Raw genomic sequence first — 21,016 nt, 5'->3', positions numbered from 1 at the left:
AAGCAGGCAGCTGGCCACCTGATACATTGAAAATAGGCCCCATTACTTGGGTGACTTGCCTCGAGTCTCACAGCTAGTTTCATTAAGACAGGTCATTTAAAGCCAGGAACAGTGGTCATCAGACAAGGAGGCTTTGATAGTAACAACATGTTTATTATACCATCTAGCTGAGGATACAAACAAAACACTTCTTAATTTAAGAACTGGAAAACACTAGGCAATTCCTACAGTACTACTACAACTATAGCTTTCACCTATGGTAAAAACTAAACCATTCAATCATTTTGGTCATCATCCCAGTCTTTCTTCCCACTTGGAGGCTTGGGCCCACCAGCTGGTTTTGCCATGATGATCTGCAAAACAAAAACCACAAACTCATACTTCAGAATGAGGAAAAAGAACATTTTTCTATTAGCCTGATTCAAGATTAAGCCATCACCTCGACAGAAGCAACCTATTTTAGAGTGCATGTAAGACACTAGCATACAGTTAGCTTCCAGCAGTGAGTTTCCTGCTTTTGCGGACATTAAGGCAACAAAATCCACACACATTAGTGAAGGGCTTTTCTTCATTCTAAGACATGCACTTCCATAACCAATGAGCTGAATTTGCGTGCATCGCTGGCATAGATCAGTTTGGCACCTGATTTGCTATTTTATATATGAGGTTCGTCTTGCCAACCATCTTTATCCCAATTTCCTTGAGGTTTAGGAACTTTAGGTCCACCTGCCAGTTTTGCCATTATAATCTAAAGTGGTTGATACATAAACATATATATTAAATTCAACACTGAAAACTTCTAGTACTTGTACATGAGAACCACTCAAGTGGCAGTAAATGTGTGTTCATAACCAAAAACGCCAAGTACCTAGTCTCTGGTAACAAACACACCAGAGCCTCTAATTTATCTACAGTGCACTCACCCAGCATTTTCTAAGTATAACTAGCATTTTTAAAGGATTTATGTTTGGGAGAAAAAGGGGAAGGTAGCAGCTTTGGGCTGAAATTAATTCGGGAGAAGCTAAATTAAATTAGTTGGCTTTCCTCAAAGTAGAACTCTCAAACTTTAATATATATTCTGAATCTCAACACTGGAAACAGTATTCCATGCTTCCCAAATATATGATTAAAAGATCTTTCTGTATTTTGGCTTGTGTCTAAAGCAACACAAGCTGTAAGATGTCTTTACTACCACCACCAAAAGATTCCACACCCCTTTTCAGAAACTTCTATAAGAAATCTAAACCTAAAGTTCTTGGAATACCATTTTACTAACTGAGGGTTAAGTTCAGATCAAATTAAAGGCGTTAAGTATAATTTTAGAACCTGAGTGTAGCTTGATTTTTATACCTAGAATAGTTCTCAAACTTTGCTGGTTATCATATAACCATGGGCTTATTGAAAACATTGCTGTACCTCCTCCCAGGGTTTCTGATTCAGTGAGTCTGAGGTGTGCCCAAGAATTTGTATGTTTAACAAGTTCTTAGGTGATGTTGACGCTGTTGATTTTGGGACAGTTATTTGAGAACTATAGTGAAATAAACATTTGAACGAAGATTAACCTAGCCCTCCTACATTATTCAATGCTCAAAACTTGATTTGCAAGTTCCTTCCCAGAATATATACTACACAAAATTAGGTACAACTGTCTTCTTAAAAAACAAGTTAATTGTAACAAAAATTGGTTAATACAGTCAAATGGGCTCTTCGGATACCTATTTTACATACAGAGTACATAACAATGAATACCTTCCTCTATGATAAAATAGGCTTCCAGCTTAAAACCAAAATACAGAAGTACCTTTGTTACTGAGGCACTTATGACAATTACTGTCTTGCTTGGATAATTGACATTCAAAAAGTTCCTTCTAAGGAACTTCGACTATCAGAATTTCTGCTTACCTCATGCTTCAATCTACTTAGCATCTCCTGTCCCTTTCTATTTTTGGTTTCCGTTTTTATTCTTAGCCACATACTAACTTTTAGAATAAACATTTCCTTAGGTTTCTATTATCTTTATTTAAAAACTAAAATATATATATATATATATATACATACACACACACACACATACATACATATATATATTCTGCCACTGAAAACTACCTAATACATTGATATAAAAATAGCCTATTAATAAATCCAGTACACAAACATCCAGTTCCATTTTTGGTCATCTTCAGGTAGGAAAAAAGTTCCTTTTACTGAGATGAAATCTGTTGCTATAACTACCATCAACAGGTCCTTATCGTGCTTAGAGTAAGTCCAGTTTCCACCTATGAAGTGCTTCTCCCAAGATTAATTTGGCATTAATGGATTTAAACTGTGTCTCTAGCAATTACAATTTTCTATTAAGTACATACAAATACTTCATTGCTTAACAGTTACTTATAAAATTTTGTAGGAAAATCAGTTTCATTTTTCCAAGGTGTTTACTAGAAAACACCTTGAGAAATTATAATTTTGTTTTACCTCTGAACCCAGAATAGTCTTTACCACTTTTCCTCTTTGCCTCAAGGGAGGGGCAGAAATACTATGATTTTTAATACCTTTAAGATCTTTTATTAGGTTGGTGCAAAAGTAATTGTGGTTTTTGCAATTATTAACCTTTTAAACCGCAATTACTTTTGCACCAACCTAATAGTAGTACCTCAAGGCATAATTTGTCATAGCAGAAAAAAATTTTAAATACCCAGGTCCTATCACCTCCACAGACAACTAAAGGCGTCACTTTCCTTAAAGCTGACAGTGTGCAGTTCCTGCTTCAGGCCTTTATGGTCCTTCCATAGCAATACTACACATTAGACTTCCTCTCCAGATTATAAGGGGTTCTTAGGCTAAAACAAGGTCTGAAAACTATGACTCTAAATCAGATTTGTTTTACCTATTCCAGTTTAAAAGTGGCAAAGGTTTCTTTCACAGGAAAGGTCTTCATTTTTAAATGAGTTGAAATATATTCAATACAATTTAAAACTACAATAGGCAGGGAAATAATAAAAATGTTTTTTAGGGGCACTTGGGCATCTTTCAGATGAAGGTAAAGGAATACTCCTTTGAGTAGAATGACAACTGTGCTATGTTCTAGTTCCATGAAACTGTACTACTGAACCATAAGAAAATTATTTTTAAAACCCAAAGTTTCACTTTCACTCACCTGGTCCACCCTAAGGACAGTGACGGCGGCGTTAGTGGCCAGTTTGATGGCCCAGGATTTCCCCAGGTAAGTATCTAGAATACCAGCCTCCAACATGTCCTTTACAGCAGGAACTTCAGCCTGTCAACACCAATTGTCATTCTTTCAGTTTACGTTGTTTTATGGGAAAATGTTTATATTCAAATATAAAAATGCATGGCTCCTTAATGCTAGAAAAATAACTAGGCAAAAGTACTACCCTACACACCCTATAAAATGTTATTAAAACAGAAGGAAAACTAAAATCTCTATCAAACTATGTATTAACAGCTAACTTACAAAAATCGTGCTTACAATTCAAAACATTTTCTCACTGATGCTCACTACTTCTATTTTTTGGTTGTACATTCACAAAATAAAGCAATTTATGTTCGTAGTGTTTTTTTCAAATACCTCAATATCTAATCCAACATTTTTATTTCCTTCTTGATGTACTGCATAAAGTTTAGAGATTACTTCATTGGCCTTAACCCCCGAATTTTCTGACAGTGCCCGGGGAATAGCTTCAAATGCCTCAGCAAACTTCTTAATGGCATACTGTTCAAGTCCAGGACATGTCTAAGACAAAAATGAGTTTAGTATTACATTTTGTTCAAGCAACACGAAGAAAGTCAATTTATACTAAGAAAGCTATACCTCTCCGTAGGATGTGATCTGTTTGGCTAACTCAATTTCTGTTGCTCCACCGCCAGGCACAAGACGTTTATCCTACAATATGTAGTTCAAAAACAAAAAAAGTCACTAAGAAGCCGTTTGCAGTTTTCTAATCTTCTCAGATGCCAGTTCACCACCTCCAGTTTCTGGTCAGGCCCTGTTACTGAAATTCTAATTACAAATTTTACACAAGTGTAGTGAGTGATTTGGGCAAATTATCTTATACATTGTGTCTGGTATATGAAAAGGGAGGACCAAAGTGAAGAATGGGGACAGCATGTTACCTTATCTGCATTTCTATGTAGCACTAAAAATAGTGCTTAAGCAACTGAAGGTACATTATAATTAAAAACAACCATAAACTATCCCTTTAAAACAGTATGTTAAAAATACTCTTGCTGTTTATTCCTTTGCATGATCATTCTAGAAAACTATTCATCAGCAATGGATACATAAATCTAGTCTTAAGTAAAAAACATGCTTTGCCATTCATTTTGAAGCTCTCAATGTTCAGGAGTCTGCCAACTGTGATTTTGAGGCCTTGCCAATTCCTCAATTAAGATTACTGCTAATACTGACCCTTGTGAGAACTTTGAAAGTATTAACACCATCATCAACTGCCCTTTCTATATCATCCATCAGATTGTCTGTAGAGCCTCGAAGCACTATGGTAGAAATGGCACCATCTTCCTTTTCTGTCAAATTAAATATACCTGGGGATTAGTAAAAGAAAATGAATACCCACGCTTCTATATAAATATATTGTACAGTTACTACATACCATGCTTGAAAACAACCACCTGCGTGTCTCCAACTTCTGAAAGGTAAACATTATCACAATGTCCCATTTCTTCCAGAACAGGAGGAGTCTGTAAGAAAGTGACTGTTGTAATAATAATTCAAATAGGTTCAATTATCTTCTAATGTTGTCCAAAATGCATACCAATCTAGGAAGAGCTGTAGCACCAACTGTTTTACATAGTCTTCTGAGATCCCATTTTGAGTTCAGCCTTAAAAAAAAACACACAAAAAAAAACCCAACAACAAAACATTAAAAAACAGACCTTAAATAGAAGCTTTAGTTCCATCAGATAGAATAAAATGCAAAACTAAATAGGAAACGCTATACTGATCCTGAAGTCACATTTTTTGAATCCTAGAGGTTTAAGCTCGGATTAGGTCTGGATTGTACTGTGCAGTCCAGACACAGGCATTCGTGATATTCTAGAATTGTGAGACTTCAAGTGTCTTTAAGATGTCAAGTGTTTATAAGTTCTAAAACACCAGGGAAGCTCCAATATGTAGAAAACTTTTGCTTTGGGTAATCATCATGTTATGCAAGGAAGAGAACAGATTTATTCTGCACATTAGATCCGGTGCTAGGAGAGGTGGCAATGGGTGGATGTCTAATGTGCCTCATAAATGTGGTCATGAAGTAATGCTCCCGACCCCACACTGGCACTGACAGTGTGCACCAGGCTTGTGCTTGGTTTCTGAAACTGTTCCTTTTACCCAGAATGCTTTCCCCTCTCCCTCTTCAAATAACATCTGTTGATTGACCGTTCAGCTCACAGCTCAAATAGTTTATTAGAGGCGTTTTCTGCCTCTATTGATTAAGTTCGGTCCTTTTGCTATATCTGTGTTATAACAGTCTTCATGGTGTGTAGAATTTGTTTCACTACCAAGAAGCCATTTACAATACAGGTTAATAGAATGATGCAGCTCTCTCTTACCTCACCAACATGATGCTGTATTTGTTTGCATAATGAAGAGCCATGTCTGCCACTTTGCCACCTGTGACGATGACATTTGCACCGCTGTCAGCAATGGCTTTAACTTGTGCATCCATAAGATTTTCTTCTCCCTTACTAAAGTTCATCAGTTCTTCAGCAGTCTTTATCAGTACTGTTCCCTAGCGAAACAAGAAAGCACGCTCTTTAAAACTATCACTACTTAGAAGTTCAAAGTCACAGGACAGCACCTTACTGAAAAAATAACTTAAAAAGATTTGGGAGAAAATATAAAGATAAATATACCTGTACTATGAAGCAGAATACAAAATCTGTATGAAAATAAACTCAGCTTGCTCCTAGACGCCCCCCACTCCCCAAACTGATGCATTTTCTCTCTGATGAGCACTTTGATGGGAGAGATGGATAAATACCTTAATTTTAGGTATGTCGGGCAGGCGTCCTGGCATGTCTTTTGACAATGTCAACTAGTGTACCAAAACAACAATGTTGTGGTTCTCAACTTTTTCTAAAATGTGGACTAAAGGACCAAGCCCCTACACCCACATCTGTCAAATGTTTAAAACCACCAACAACTCAGATTTAAGAATCCCAAGGTTGATATCAAAAATGACCTATAAACATAAACTTCAAACTTCATAACATGCATTTTTAGAAACAAACTTATCAATTACAAATTGTGTTAGTATATTTTTCCTACAGGATGCTACAGAATCTCAACATTATTTAAAAAAAAATTTTCATGAACTGCACTAAAGTACTTGTGTTCTCTTCAGTGAGATTATACTTGGTGAATGTGTAAATTCTATTAGAAGTCAAGAGCTGTATATTACAATATAAATAATACTGCCACCATGTAGATTCTAGTATTTAGTATTTGAATTAGATATACAAAGAATATAAACCCGATTTTAAATAACAGATATGATCCTGTAGTTTTCAATAATTATGTACTATTCACTGGACTGAGAGCAAACTCCGCCTTAAAACTTTAGAATCATAAAACAATCTGAGAGGGTTGCTAGAGGGGCGGGGGGGTGGGGATAAGGGGAAGGTGAGAGGTTTTGGGAACGTACAGAGGGATAGTGGATGGGGGAGGGGGGTTCACACAGTGTGAGGGATATAAATGATAAACGTCTAAGTTTTGCTTTGTCTTGTGCACCTGAAACTAATTAAAAAAATAAATAAATAAATAAAAATTAAAAAAAAAAAAAAAAAAGGGAAACAACCACAAAACTAAGAACCCCTGCGGGTTGCGATATTAGCAGAAGTGCTGATAAAACCAAATGCTTTATAGATTTTTGTTTGACTTTAAAATAGAGTACAAGAAAAGACAATTGTTTTACATTTTGGAGAGGGATAAATAAACAAGGTGAAGTTTAAAAAAAAAAAAAAAAAAAACAATCTGAAAGGGCAACCTCACATTTTACCTTTAATTTTAAAGTTTTGAAGTCTACATACCTTAGTTTCTGTTATCATGCCATCAAAAGGACAAGAGTACACTGCTATTTTTGCATCTTTGACAGATGTTACATCACCTTCAGTTTCCTTCTTAAAAACCATGCCATGCAATACTGAAGAGGAATGGATACCAGAGCCCTAAAGAGTTGAATGCCAAAACCATCAGTGAGCTCATGAAAACAACATTAGGGCTAAGTTGTTGATTCTGCAATGTACTAAAAATATCCTTTTCTAAATTAAGTAATACATACACCAAAGCAGTGAGTGACTCCTGCGCATGAGTGGCTTGGTGGACGTAAAAGCACACCAGTCAGCTCAGGGCAGGAATTACTGTGGGAATGAGGTACTGTTGCGAGGCAGGGGAGAGGAGAGGCCCTTCAGTATACTGGGAAGAACTAGACAGAGAATAATTGCTCTAAGCCACTCATTCACCAAGTACTTGCTGCTGATGTACCAGAACAGCTGTCAGTATGGGGGACAGAATAGGGAACAAAAGTGAATTTCTCATGTCTTAAGTTTACAATTTTATAGGAAAGGGTCAGAAAAAAACAGCATATATATATTTATATCTATACACACACACACACACACACACACACACACACACACACAGCAAATGTACTTATGCAAGCTAAACTAAACCACATTAACAATCATATGCCAATGTGCAAAACAAAACCACTATAAATACAGGTTTTACTGTATCAAGCATGTAAATTTTTGTCAAAAATATACTTCAATATTAACATTAAAGCAAATTTTACAGTAGAGCAAAACAACTTGCATCCCATTCAAAACTGCCTTCTAAGCTTATTATTACTGTAATTCAGCATATTTGAAAAATGCAAAAAATTAATAGTTTATTCATTATTCCCAACCTTCAAGCTGTCATGGAAAAATGGTAACTACAAGCAGATAATGTCAATACCCTTTTAAATTTAAGAGACAGTAGTATTACAACCTAGCAAAATCCAAAGGTTATATAAATTATGCTTCAAGAGGTAGGAAATCCTAAGTGTCTACAACCTGGCATAAAATTTGGGTTTACATTAACACAATTTTTTTCCCACAACAACTGACCATTAGTGTTATCTAGATAACACTAATGTATCTTCTACACTTACCAGAATCTTACAAACTCTGATGTTATCAACATTGAAATGGCCGGAATCAGGAAAAATAGATACTGTTAAGAAAACAAGACATATCAAAAGATATGATGGGACAACAGAGAAAATATCTTAATCACACTAAGCCAGTTTTTTTTCGTTTGATCTTTACATTTACTAATATTTACTCACCACATGCTTGAGCAATAAGCTTGGCCAGAAAGACTTCATTACCATATTGTTTACTCATTACGGAGGTAAGAAGTAGAGATGACACTTCATCAACATCGCGAAGATTTTTTGCAGAACAACACACCAAACCAGGGAGAATCTCAAGGGCTTTTCTGCAGGCTATTTCATAACCTTCTATGACCTTACATGTGAAGAGCAAAAACATTTCTTAAAAAGACATAATTCTGACACGATTACTTTGGTAACCCAATGAATATGAATATTTATTTTCAACATAAAACAACAAAGCCTACTTCCAGAATAACAGTCACAGCAGAGCCTACTAATTAAGAGTGTAGGCTCTGGTGACCAGCCGACTTTGAATCTTTCCTGCCACTAACTAGCTGTAAGATCCTGAGCAAGAGATTTCTAACTTAAGCCTCACTTTCCTCATCTAAAATAAAACGGGATTAATTTTAATAGGCCTCACTCGAAAGGTTCTTATAAGGACAGAATGAAATACCGCATGTAAAGTTATGTGCCACAATGCCAGCAGAGAGTAAACTGCTCAATGTTAGCTACTATGATAAATGATTGTTATTTCAGTTTGAAGCAGTGGGGGATTGTGTGCATATGAACACTTGCCTCTGAAACGGACAGGCCAATTCTCAGAAGCTCTTCAGCTAATTCCAGAAGAGCTCCAGCAAACACCAGAACAAAGTTTGTGCCATCTCCAACTTCTTGCTCTTGCATATGAGATGCCATCACAATCATTTTCGCAGCAGGATGCTGCACCTGGTAGAAGGGTTTGAATTTAAATAGCAAATGAAAGCAAACTATACAATTCATTTCCATTTCTTCTTATATTAACAAACTCCAATCTCCCTGTGGGCCAGGTAACCCCCCTCAATCACACTGCTCTGTGCTACTTAGTGTGGTCCTAAGAAGACAATCCAAGTCCCTGTAGGCTCATCGGCACAAATGCATCACTGTAAATGAAAACACTTCAAAGTGCACCTTCTTTTGTTCATCGCCACACATAGGTTCAGAACATTATTTACTAAATCAAACAAACAAACAAACAAACAAAAAACAACTAAATGATTCCAAGCACTAAAACCTACTAGGCATTTTTAAAAAAAGGCTCCAGGAGAGCCAAAATAGTCAATTTAACTTGGTCATGAATCTCATGCCACAAAAATGTATACACATTTTAAGAAAGGAAACAACTGTATTAATTGTAATAATATATACCAATAACTAAAGATGAATACAAGTCACATTTGACTTATGCAGTTACAAGAGGTGCTCAAAGAGGTTACCGTCAGCATAATTTTAAGTTTTTTTCTTCCTTAAAATGTGTATACATTTTTTTGGCAACCTCTGTATATTCTTATTTTTAGGGGTATCAATTGTGGTTTAAAAAAAGAGAAATAAAATGTTTCTTACTAAAAGTGTATCAAAATTTTAAGTGGTTTTTCCTTAGGATTTAGATACCTCTTTTTTAGAAACAAGCAAGGAGTAACAACTGGTATCAGTGAGAAAACTAAAATGTCAGTACTATAGTTTTATTATGAAGACAGTTTTCCCATAAAACTTGGAAAAAACTCCTCAGAACATCAGTGTACAACATGACATTCACAATGACATGTCCCACCACAAATATCTTGTGGAATTTAATTTGTTTTGTTCAATATATTATTTTAAGACTATACTGTTATCCAAGTAGAGAAATGTTAACATATCTACAGTTTAAATGGATTAAGTTCTGGTGCTTTAAGAGTGAAATTCAGGAAAATTCCCTGAGGTTGAACACATCCATCAACTGCAAAGCAGCAAATGAGGAATGACTGTCTATGTGTTCAGGTGCGAGATCTTCCTCATAACTAGGCTAGCAGTATCTATTTTATAGACTCTATTTAAACATCATAACTGTTCTATTTTCACAAAACCAAACAAATGTTTTGATTTTTTTTTTTAAACCACTGTTTTAAGTACCTGCTATTTCTGTACTATGGAACAACATACCTCAGTGTCACACACTATAGAATGAGACAACACATTCAGTTGGGTATGATTTTTAATTAGCAAATATACTTTTATCACACTAAATCCCTCCATAAATAACTTACTGTAGACTTTCTTGAGTGGCTAAAATGTTAAACCTAAAGAGAACTCTACAATTAGAAAAATATGTATAATAAATTTTCAAGTTGGAAAAAGAAAGTCCCTTATTATCCAATCTGAAATGAGGTTTCTTCTATGATAAAATATACTTAATTTTTGAGGTCATCAAAACATTTCTTGGCTTTTTAAAAGAAATAACTTACTTCTAGCTCTCTTAAAATAGTTGCTGCATCATTTGTCACAAACAACTTCTCCAGGTGGTTGATAACCATCTTGTTCATTCCTCAAAAATAATAGTTAGAAAAACAAATCCATTACTACTCAAATCCTTCTCCAAATACCCAGGAAAATCTAGTCAAGAAATACAAATTTGTATGCACTTCGTAAAATAACGCTGGCAGAACTCAACACACATTATCTATTAAGATTATCTCACTAACCCATGGCTCTCCCTGATTGCATGTCCCTGTTATTTCTTTCCTTTCTAATCTCCTATGTTTACCCTGTTGCCCCGCAAATAAGACAGAGCCAGACAATCAGCTCTAATGCATCTTTTGGAGCAAAAATACAAGACCCGGTTTTACATTATATTATTTAAGACTTGGTTTTACATTATTGTAAAATAAGACCAGGTCTCATTTTAATTTTTGTTCCAAAAGATGCATTAGAGCTGATTGTCTGGCTAGGTCTTACTTTCGGGGAAACACGGTACTAGGGAGGATGTCAAAGTTGTCTTTTTTGTTCAATAAATACAAATTATATTAACATGTACAAAGAGCAAAACAATTTACTTAAAAGTATAGTTTTGCTTACTCCATAAACCTGTATCAATTATATTTAGTAGATGGTTAACAGGCAAGAGAGAATTTTCTCCCTTAAATCATGTCACTTTATACAAAGGAACAGTTCAGCATTGAACATTAGGCACTGTCTCAATGGTGAAAGAACCATAAAGTAACATTTGGATTCCTATTTTTCTAAAGATATCTGAATTGCTGATTAAAAACTGGAAGCACTGTACTGGTGTCATTGAACTATGAAGTAACTTTCAAAGCCATACTATATGATGGCTAAAATTCAATTTATATATAATGCTTTCACAGTAAGTTTGAAAGAGCTAGTACATGAAACTGTACTATTGTAACTTTTAAAAGATTAATTTAGAAATTACCATTTGGTCCATATGCTGTACGAGTCGTCTGGGCAAGCTCCTTGCAAGCCTGTATGTTCCTGTACACAGCCTCTTCTAATCCTGAAAAATGCTATAAAAGAACTTCTCATTAGACAGGACAGTGAAACACAGTAATTTTCTTCATCTGTAAAACGGGGGTAATAATGGTACCTATCTCACAGGACTGTTGAGATAATCAAGTAAGATTCGTGTATGTAAAGCATGGTGCTTGGTATTCATAAATGATCCATAAATTTGCTCACTAGTTTAATGAACAAAGCATGACATTTTTAGGGACCACCAGTACCTACCTACACATTCAAACATAAAGCCTGTAAATTTTTTTTTATGTAGTGAAAAGTGCTAAGATTGATCAGAGAAAGCATGTGATTTATTTCAGGTAAAAATACCTTTTATCAGTACTTTCTGACTAAAAGTTGCAATGTGGTATGAATACTTTTCTAATTGTGTTAGAGCCTGAGTATTATAAAGCTAACAGTTCTATGTTCACAGGGAATTGACATTTAACGTACCTGCCCCTCAAATGCTTAGGGACTAAAGTATACAGACTTGAATGGCAACACAATTCCAATGTGTACATATTGAAAAAAATTGATGAATCGCTCACAGTACTAAAATTCTCAAGTTTTATACTGGACTTCTTTTAGACGTCATTTACTTGTGATCTCAGATAGGTTTCATGAGCCTACTGTTCATGGCACCCTTTTTCTAGAGCTGCTTTGCCTAACATAGCGGAATTAGCCACATGGTTATTTCAATTTTATGTAATTAAAATTAAAAATTCAGTTTCTCAATTGCACTAGCTACAGTCAAGTGCCCAGTGGCTACATGTGGCTAATGGACACCATACTGGGCAATGCTGACATACGTTTCCATCGTCGCAGAAAGTCCTGTCAGACAATACTGTTCTAGAGTATAAGGTGTGGTTTTTATTACATTCACAAAACTAATTGTGATCCAAACAAGGTTAATAATCACTACTTTAGAAGGAGTGGACTCTTGGAATAGCATTCAGTCTGATCCCCTGCCTTACACTCTTGCTTCTTCCCCACCTCACCCCCATTCTCCGAGAAACAACCATCTCTGATTAGAAATCAGATCCCATCAAACCCTTCAATGATTTTCCCATTAACTCTTAGCATAAATCGTAAATCCTTCCTCGGGGCTACAAGGCCTGCCTGACACAACACGTTCTGGCTCTTAGCTACATCTCCTCTAAAATCATCTCTTACTTTTCTCACCTTCCCTTGGTAAGCTGCAGCCCCATCACCTCTCTGTTTTAACAGCTCAAACTCATTCCATCCTCAAGGTATTTGTACTTACTGGTCCCTCAGCCTGGAACACTTTCCCTTTTAATCTTGGCAGGTTCCTTTTGTCACTCAGCACTGACCTAAGAGTTCTTTCGTGAACATCTTATTTAATTGCTCCAGCTATCCGGACTCATCTTGTTTTGGCGGCAGACTTTGCTCCTTCCTGTCATTTTCTACTATAGTGCTGTTTATATCCTTTATTATTATTTGAAATTATCCTTTTTGCTTGATCATTCATTATTTCTGCCTCAGAAAAGACTACGAAATTTTCAGCCTGACTTTTTTAATAAAGCAGTAGCTGATGTAGTTTGCAGCAAAGCGGTTTCATCAACATTTACATTAAACCCTAATATTTATTTATACTCATGGTACGCCAAAGTGCATCCTGCCCACAAGAAACTAGTTCCCTAAAACTGTTACTTAAAATTGAACCACGCTAACCTATATTTCCTTAATTAAACACAGGAAATTTGACGGACAAAAAAAGACCACTATTGGAACAGCCCAAGAGACAAATTTATCGGCAATGCATTAAAGTATTTTTTTAAAATCATGCTCTTTAAATTACATTCAAGGTCTGGCCATAAAACAAAGCAGTTTTATTGAAGCCAGGATGTCACTTACCCTGTGGATTACACAGGTAAGTCTGATAGTTACAACTTAAAGGTACCATCTTTTGGTCCAATCCCCTCAATTTAAAGGTGAGGAAAGCAAGACCTCCAGGGCTACGTTTTACATCAGGGTAGCCAACCTAAGTCTGGCCCAGAACCCATTTGGATTGTCTATCTGTCCTCCCATAACGCACTACTTTCACGAAGTAAATGAGGAGCCCGGTTTCTCAGAGGGCTCTTCTTGAAAAGAAGCCGCCAAGAACTGGCCCTTGTTCCTCTCCTCTCCTCTAGAAGGATGGAGAGTCTAATCCGCCCCGTCTTACGGATGGAGGAAAAACGCACGTTTTAGGCTAGTTAACGGAGGAAGCGAATCCTGCGGCCTCATCCCTAACCCGCCGCCTCCGACCTCTCAACGCTCCCTAGGATCAGGCAGGGGCAGAAATGCCCGCGGGCGTCGGTGGCCGAGACCTCCAGACAACACCTCCCTTTCTGGAATCTTCTCTTCCTTAGACCGCTATCCGGGTGCAGGGGGCACACCCGGCCCTTTAGGAGGCCTTTTTCCTTCGTTGCGGCCGCCGCAGCGCTACGCTGAGTCTTCCACCTTACTCTCCCTTCCTCCATTCCTCACCTTCGCTCCATCCTTGAGCATCTGGGCAAAGCCCGGGGCCTTGGGGACATGAAGCGCCATGACTAGCAAGCAGGTAGCCCTTCACACGCCGGACCGCCAGATCCCAGAAGCAGCGAGGGGCACGCACAGCCTCCTGGGAACGCAGCGTGCCGTGACCTCACGCTCCTCGTTTCTCTCCTGCTAGACCTGCCCCTTTTCCGGCCTCCTCGCGAGATACAGCAGTTCCCGCAGCCAGAACTGAATTGACGATCCTCGATTAGGTCGATCGATCGAACCGATCGTAGAGCGCGCTTTCAGTCTTCGAGTCTACGCATGCGCAGGCGGCCCAGGTTGTTGAGGCTCGCTCCCGACTGTGCCCACTGTCGAGACTCCGGGGTTGGGACGTTATACTTTTGCCATTTCTGACCTGGAAGCCTCGCCTTCCTCCTAATATTAATTTTCAGGTAATACTCCAGACCCTCCCCTAACATCAGGGCAGGTATTGCCTTTTATCCCGAAGCAGGGCATCTGCCCTCATCCGCAAAAATCTATCGTTGGGCGTCTGCTCTGTCTTGGTCATGCTAGTAAGAAGTGCTGGGGAGGTGAGAGTAATGATTAGTCTGTGAGGATAACTACACACTGAGTGCTCATATGTGCCAGGCTCTGTGTGATTTCTTTTCCCTGCGGTATCATAGCTAATGGCCAATCTTACGAGTTAACTATTATTTTCTCCATTTGGTAGAAGCGGAAACAAGTTTACAAATGATAATTTGTCCGACATCACAGAGTTAGTAATGTCAAAGCTAGAATGCCTCCCCACACCAGACTGACTACAGAATGCACATTTTTAACCTCTATCTATCTTCCTCTTTTTCTGCTTTTGCCTTGAAGTACAAATCCCTTTTACTCTTCCAGAATCGTAAAACTTGATCGGTGTGTCTTCCCACATCAACACATGGCTGATTTCAAAAAGACTGAATGGTAATGGAGTATTTTAAAGAATTGTATCACAATGTGAAAGGAATCCCCTCATGTTGAAAATACAGAAAACATGAAGCAGAACATTTTGGCTCCGCTTTTGTTCTTTGACTTGAACAGAACAAATTGCTATTTTCTTTCAATTGGGACAGATTTTGTGTGCCTTGGGGAATAATCACGTGTCATGGCTATCATCAGTTATAACTTTTCCCACTTTTTTCTCAAAAAATACATAATTATTAAAAAAGTGCTTTTTTGCCACCTCAGATGGTATGTGAACCACCTATTGGGAAGCATTCAAAGAAATCAGCGGTTCTCAAAGTGGTTTGGAGACCTCTGAAGTGTACTAATACCTCTCAGGGTCCTCCAGGACCAAACTATTTTCATAATAATGCTGGGACATTTGTTCTCTCATTGTTTCAGTGGAAAATTTGCCAGAGGTTACAGAATGTGTGTGACTAAAACAGTTTGAATGTAAAAGGCATGAGAAACCAGTTATCTTCTGTTAAACCAGATAAGAGATTTGCAAAAATGTAAAACAATGCCACGCTTTTTTATTAAAGAGTTATTTTTAATAAAATATGTCATGTGATGAGTTTATCACTGTTATTTTTTAAATTAACATTAAAAATATCAGTTTTGGTTTAGAAAACAATATTGGTAACTATAACCCTCATTAATAAAAGCTACTGAGGATATCAATAATTTTGAAGAGTAAGGAGTCTTAAGACTGAGAAATGATAGAACCACTGCAATAGGTCAATCTTTAACAATGATAGAACAACTGAAGATTTTTCTCATGATTAGCTAAGAAATAAAACTTATTTACCTGACTTAAAGAGAGTGTTACTTATAACCCAAAACAAAGCTGAAAGGGGTTAAAAATTACACCTGATGAAATTTAATTAAAACTGACTAAGGAATCAAATTTTGGTAAAGACCGTGGAAATTTAAACTTGAGGACAAAACAATTGGTGAATCAAATTTCCATGGAAAGTTTATACTAAAAAATTGGTCTTACAATGAATTTTAATAAATTAAAAAGGAAATGGAAAGAATTGAAATCAATTAAAATGTGTATGGTAATTTATCAAGAAATTGAATTGATTTAATTGCCAAGAAGAGTGATTTTTAGATGAAAACTCATTAATTTTGTATTGTTTGGGTTAAGCTGTATTCATAGTTATGGAATCAGAGGGTAAAATTTCCACTGGATCCAAATAATAGGCCAAATAACCTTTGCCCAGAAAATAAAATAAACACAAATCCTTAATGTGGCTTCTAGGCCTAGGTTTGGTCCCTGCTTATCTCCCAAGTGTCTTCTCCTTGGCTTTCCAATCTGTCTTCTGCTCACAATAGCCTGAATATTCACCCTGTCTGTTTCACCTCTTCCATGTCAGGGCCTTTGCCTCTGCTTTCTCTCTACCTAGAATGCGCTCCCACTCCCTTTCGGCTGAGTTAGTTCTACTTCAGTAAAAAAGACCCTTTTGTTAGAAAGCCTTCAATGATTCCTAAGACATTCCCTGTTAGTCATTGTCATAACTTCTCCTTTGTAGCACTGATCACAGTGGTAATGACAAAATTATAATCTCAGCTGCTGGGCATGGCATGGAGGAGAGTCTCAATAAATAATTGTAGAGTAAACAAATAGATGATCAAATGGGTGTCCAGGAGAGGACACCAAAGAATTGGGAGGTGTGGTCTCTATTCATTTCATGCAGATGTACATGCTCTAAAACCAGAGAATATTACAAAGTAACCAAAAGGGTTTGCCCGGGAGTTTGCAAAACACCAAGGAGACTAGTTTTCTGCTAGTTTGATTCAAGAGCCCAGGACTCTCATGTTAGGTGCCAACTGAAAACATGGCCTTTAGCTGTTTCCTGGAGTGAGGGTGCCTGCGCCTCAGCTCCCTATATTCAGGAGGAACTCCGCTGTTGCTCTGGGTGGGGATGTCTAAGCCATCAGGACTCTGATAACCAGTCACCATTTATTTCCAGTGACTTTGTTTCTATTTTTCCTCTTTCTTTTTTTTTTGCCACTGTGCTTCAGAATTTTTTTTTAATGTTTTGGCCGTGTCTATGTGTTTTAAATTTTTTTGGTATTCTTATTTAATTTTACGGACTCCCATTAAATCTTTAATCTTCTGGCTTTTCTTCCCTTCCCTCCCCCCCCAATTTGTATTATTGATTTCATATTACTATATCATCTATTTTCATTTTTTCCATAAAATTTGATTCTTTTTATTTGGTTTTGGATTTTATGACTCACTGTGTCGGCTTCTTATTTTACTTCAATTTCTTTTTTGTGTGAAAAATCTCAATTTTTCTTTGTAAATATAATTTTTTAAAAAATTATAATCAAATTTCTTGGGGCTTAAGAGAACTCCTGTTTCCCTCTCTGAGTTTGGAAACAATTACAGGGGAATCAGGCAACTGGGATTCAGAATATCACACGTTGGAGGACATGGTTTAGTGTAAAGCCCAAACATGCTTGTGATTGCTGCTTTGCACTCAATTGGAGTAGAAAAGAAGCAAAGAGGTCATTAGACTTTAAATGGGTTGACTCTGTTAATCTGGAAATAAATAGCCCAAATGAGAGGCAACTAACATTTATTTGGGATCAAAAATAATTGCAATGAGGGAAGCACAGATTCAGGGAGAAACCCAAATAGTGTCCCAATACAGGGTGAAGAGGGTTTCTATGAGAAAAGGAAGGGGATAATTACGTGAATAGAAAAAGAAATTTCTATTGGTGGTAACAAGCAGAGTTCCTCTTTAGCTATACATGGCTGGTTACTAGTCTATCTTCAGAAAGAGACTCCGTGATCAGTCCTTGTGGTCAAGTGTCTGTTTTCCTGTTGGTTTTGTAAGCAGTTGTTTGTAAAACAATGTTGGTTTGGCTCAGTTCAAAGGTTATTTTGCCCAGTTCAAATATTCCCAAGTTTCAAGAAACAAGACTTGCAATATAGGCTGAGTGCATATAGGTAGATGCAGTATTTGCTGATGTCACTCGTGCCATGACAAGTATGTCTAGTCTTGATTTTTGGTTGTTTAGCTGGAGGTTTCTCCCCTTCCATTAAGAAGATTCCTCTACTAACATGCTGTAGTTGTGGCCTTAATATAATGTTCTTACACTGCCTTACTTCAAGCAAACTGACATGTATCCATTCTGAGTATATTAATCATTTGACTGCAGGAGGCCTTAAATCTAAGGTGTTTGGTCCCTCTTTTTTGGAGGCTGAGAAGTCTAAAATCAAGGTGCCAACAAGGTCAGTTCCATTATGAGGCCTCTTATCTTGGTTTGGAGGCAGCCACCATCCTGCTGTGTGCAAGATCTTCGATGTAGCATGATGAAATTTCATGCCGTCCTGCTCCATCCTGCCTGGGATATGAACCATCCTTTTGTCCAGGGTCTCCACACTGTAGATGCTCCCCACCCATTAGTCACTTAGTCTCAGTTATCAGATCTATTGTCACAGTATCACAGTGTTCGTGTTCAAGTAACCCTTATGGCAGCCTAATGCTACATCACAATGCCCATGTCATTTACTTCATCTTATCACATAGGTATTGTATCATCTCACATCACAAGAAGGATGAGTACAGTATAATAAGATATTTTGAGTTAGGGGCCACATTTACATAACTTATTACAGTATATTTTAGAATTGTTCTATTTTATTATTAGTTATTGTTGTTAATCTCTTACGGTGCCTAATTTATAAATTAAACTTTATCGTAGATATGTATGTGTGTATGCGTGTATAGGCACATACAATATATATAAGGTTCAGTGTTAGCCATAGTTTCAGACATCCACTTGGGGTCTTGGAACATATCCACTGTGGACAAGGGCAGGGGGTGGGGGCTGCTCTATAGCATTTGCATGTTAACACCAGCAAAGATCTGGGTTTGGAAGAACAGTCTCCTGATCAATTAAGTAATTATTTCAAGATGAGTAAAACAGGGATGTTTTGACTACCCCCTTTCTTTTTACTTGTTTCTTAATATTCAGTATTACTTTTGGATGAGCTAATTCAATCCCTCCCTACTCCTGCTGAGAGCAAAAATAGTAAGTTTTATTTACTAATATTACCAAGCTCTAGGAATGACTTTACTGGCTCTTGGTCCTATTTTCTAATATTACATAAAGAAATCGCTTAAATTTAGGCAGTGGAGCCGTTAGCAAATGCTGTGTCAGCATTCACAAACCACTCCAAAATTCAGTGGCTTTAAATGACAGCCACTTATTAGTATTTCTCACACGCCAAGGGCTGGTTGGGCACTTTGGCTGATCTGGCCAAGCTTTGCTTTCTTAGGTGGGAATTGCTTATGTATCTGCAGTCAGCTGGTGGGTAGGCTGGGCGCTTCACATGGTCTCATCCTCCAGCAGGCTAGTCCTCATGGGCTGGTCCTCATGGAAGTGGAGGATTCCAAGAGAACAAGCAGAAATGTTCAAGGACCTTGTCAAATTTGCTACTGTCCTATTGGGCAAAGCAGGTCACATGGCCAAGCCCAGAGTCAGTGTGGTATGTATCAGAGAGCAGTATTAAAAACTACAGGAAAAAGGAAACACGAAAAGGAAGGACAACAGTGCAGTCAATCCACCATAGCCACTCAAACCCCAATCTCCTTTGGCAAGAGTTGTCCAATATTCATTTGCTTTGTATTCAACAGTTTCACTCAGCAAGTTATCTTAGGAAAATATTGGGACCAATTGACCTTGTAGGATTCATTAGAAAGCAATATTAAATTAAATTAAATTAAAATTTTCTTTTGGTGTTTTGCTGAGGTTTGTTTGTTTTTGTTGAGCTAGAGTGAGTGACTGGTAATATCTATATTGAAAAGATTCATGCTAAAAATTAATGTAGTCATTTTTTTCTGTTGTAGAGCTTTCGTGTCTCCTCCATTTATATTTGAAATGAATTCAGAAATTTTTTGAAGGCACAATATTGGTCCTTTTTAAAAGGTATTTAGGTGTTTACCCTGGTCAGTTTTCTCTGCCTTACTCTACTACACAGAATATCTGCACCCTGTATTCTAGTTTGAGAATATAACTTTTAACCATCTCTTATCCAATCTTAATCAAAAGCCTAACTGAAAAAGTATGTTTGAGGGAAATGCCCTGTATGCCATAGAGTACACTCTCATTTGGGTAAGTGGATCAAGCCAGACCATCGGTGTTGTAGTTCTTTGGGGAACAGAGTTTGACCAATTGTATTTTGGTATCATGCCATAATCTTATAACAGGATAGTGAAAGAAACAGCCAGATGTGATGGACTGCTATCTCTACTCTAGGCCTGTTTTTGTGGATGTCAAGCATTTCATTGCATGGTATCTTTTTTATAGGACCTGTGGGGAACCCTGACCCCATCATTCAACCACTTAAAAAAAAAAAGTTATGACCTCTATAATCTTACAACCTTTTTGTTTCTCTCTTAAACTTTTAGAAACTTTGAGCCAAATGTGTAGTCCAGCTCTACCAAATATATAGGACTATAGTGTGACATTTCTATATATTACTCACTGTTTGGTTTTATTATTTTCTTGTTTCTTATTTTTCCTGGACTATCTCAAAAAAAATCCTTATTGATTTTATTTGTTTTTATAAGCCATATCAAATCCTTTGAAATGAGGTGGGGTATAAATACATTTTTTAAAATGCTAGTTTATAAATTTACAGATGGTTTGGGGATGATTAAAGCAGTTAGAAGCCCCTTTTTCATAAATTTAGGAAGAGGAATTTGCAATTTTTTCTAGAAACACAACCACTGTAAGTAGCACAACAAGCTGCAGATGGTCTTACATCACTGTACATTGATTCCATTAAAAACAATGAGGAGAATAAAGGA

The 21,016-nt window shown here is 37.1% G+C and overlaps 2 protein-coding genes across 4 annotated transcripts in view; one reads left to right on the top strand and one right to left on the bottom strand.

The window, feature by feature from the left end:
• Window positions 1-132: 132 nt before the first annotated feature.
• On the bottom strand, window positions 133-14,377 carry CCT8 (chaperonin containing TCP1 subunit 8). Of its 2 annotated transcripts, none has more exons than XM_019729891.2 (15): window positions 14,208-14,375; window positions 11,638-11,728; window positions 10,670-10,749; window positions 8,985-9,134; window positions 8,361-8,541; window positions 8,184-8,245; window positions 7,060-7,197; window positions 5,581-5,759; window positions 4,791-4,857; window positions 4,629-4,716; window positions 4,427-4,542; window positions 3,830-3,901; window positions 3,587-3,751; window positions 3,155-3,274; window positions 133-353 (listed from the first exon to the last, which is right to left on the bottom strand). In XM_019729891.2, exons 1-15 carry the CDS (start codon window positions 14,265-14,267, stop codon window positions 276-278), a joined length of 1,647 nt encoding a protein of 548 aa, XP_019585450.1. In that variant the 5' UTR covers window positions 14,268-14,375; the 3' UTR covers window positions 133-275. The 2 variants fall into 2 exon arrangements, with proteins under 2 accessions (XP_019585450.1, XP_019585449.1); XM_019729890.2 differs by lacking the exon at window positions 133-353 and adding an exon at window positions 635-748 and having other exon boundaries at window positions 14,208-14,377.
• A 148-nt stretch (window positions 14,378-14,525) lies between these two features.
• Window positions 14,526-21,016, top strand: part of MAP3K7CL (MAP3K7 C-terminal like) — a 77,012-nt gene continuing 70,521 nt past the window's right edge. Inside the window, exon 1 of one of the 2 annotated variants that reach the window (XM_019729894.2) lies at window positions 14,526-14,650. The gene's annotated coding sequence lies outside the window, so the exon portion shown is untranslated. The remainder of the gene's footprint in view (window positions 14,651-21,016) is intronic. The other variant, XM_074326327.1, reaches the window with a different exon arrangement.

This window comes from Rhinolophus sinicus, linkage group LG01 (genome assembly GCF_036562045.2).
Source record: "Rhinolophus sinicus isolate RSC01 linkage group LG01, ASM3656204v1, whole genome shotgun sequence".
Lineage (NCBI taxonomy): Eukaryota > Metazoa > Chordata > Mammalia > Chiroptera > Rhinolophidae > Rhinolophus > Rhinolophus sinicus.
This window is presented reverse-complemented; position numbering and strand designations above follow the sequence as displayed.

Bases quoted from the DNA above. Each gene is read 5' to 3' on its own strand.
- CCT8 (XM_019729890.2), bottom strand. From the start codon at position 14,267: ATGGCGCTTCATGTCCCCAAGGCCCCGGGCTTTGCCCAGATGCTCAAG. The intron at 4,858-5,580 runs GTAAGAGAGAGC...TTTTTTTTTAAG, and splicing joins TACAGCATCATGTTGGTGAG to GCTGAACTCAAAATGGGATC. The intron at 3,752-3,829 runs GTATAGCTTTCT...TTTTTGTCTTAG, and splicing joins AGATCACATCCTACGGAGAG to ACATGTCCTGGACTTGAACA.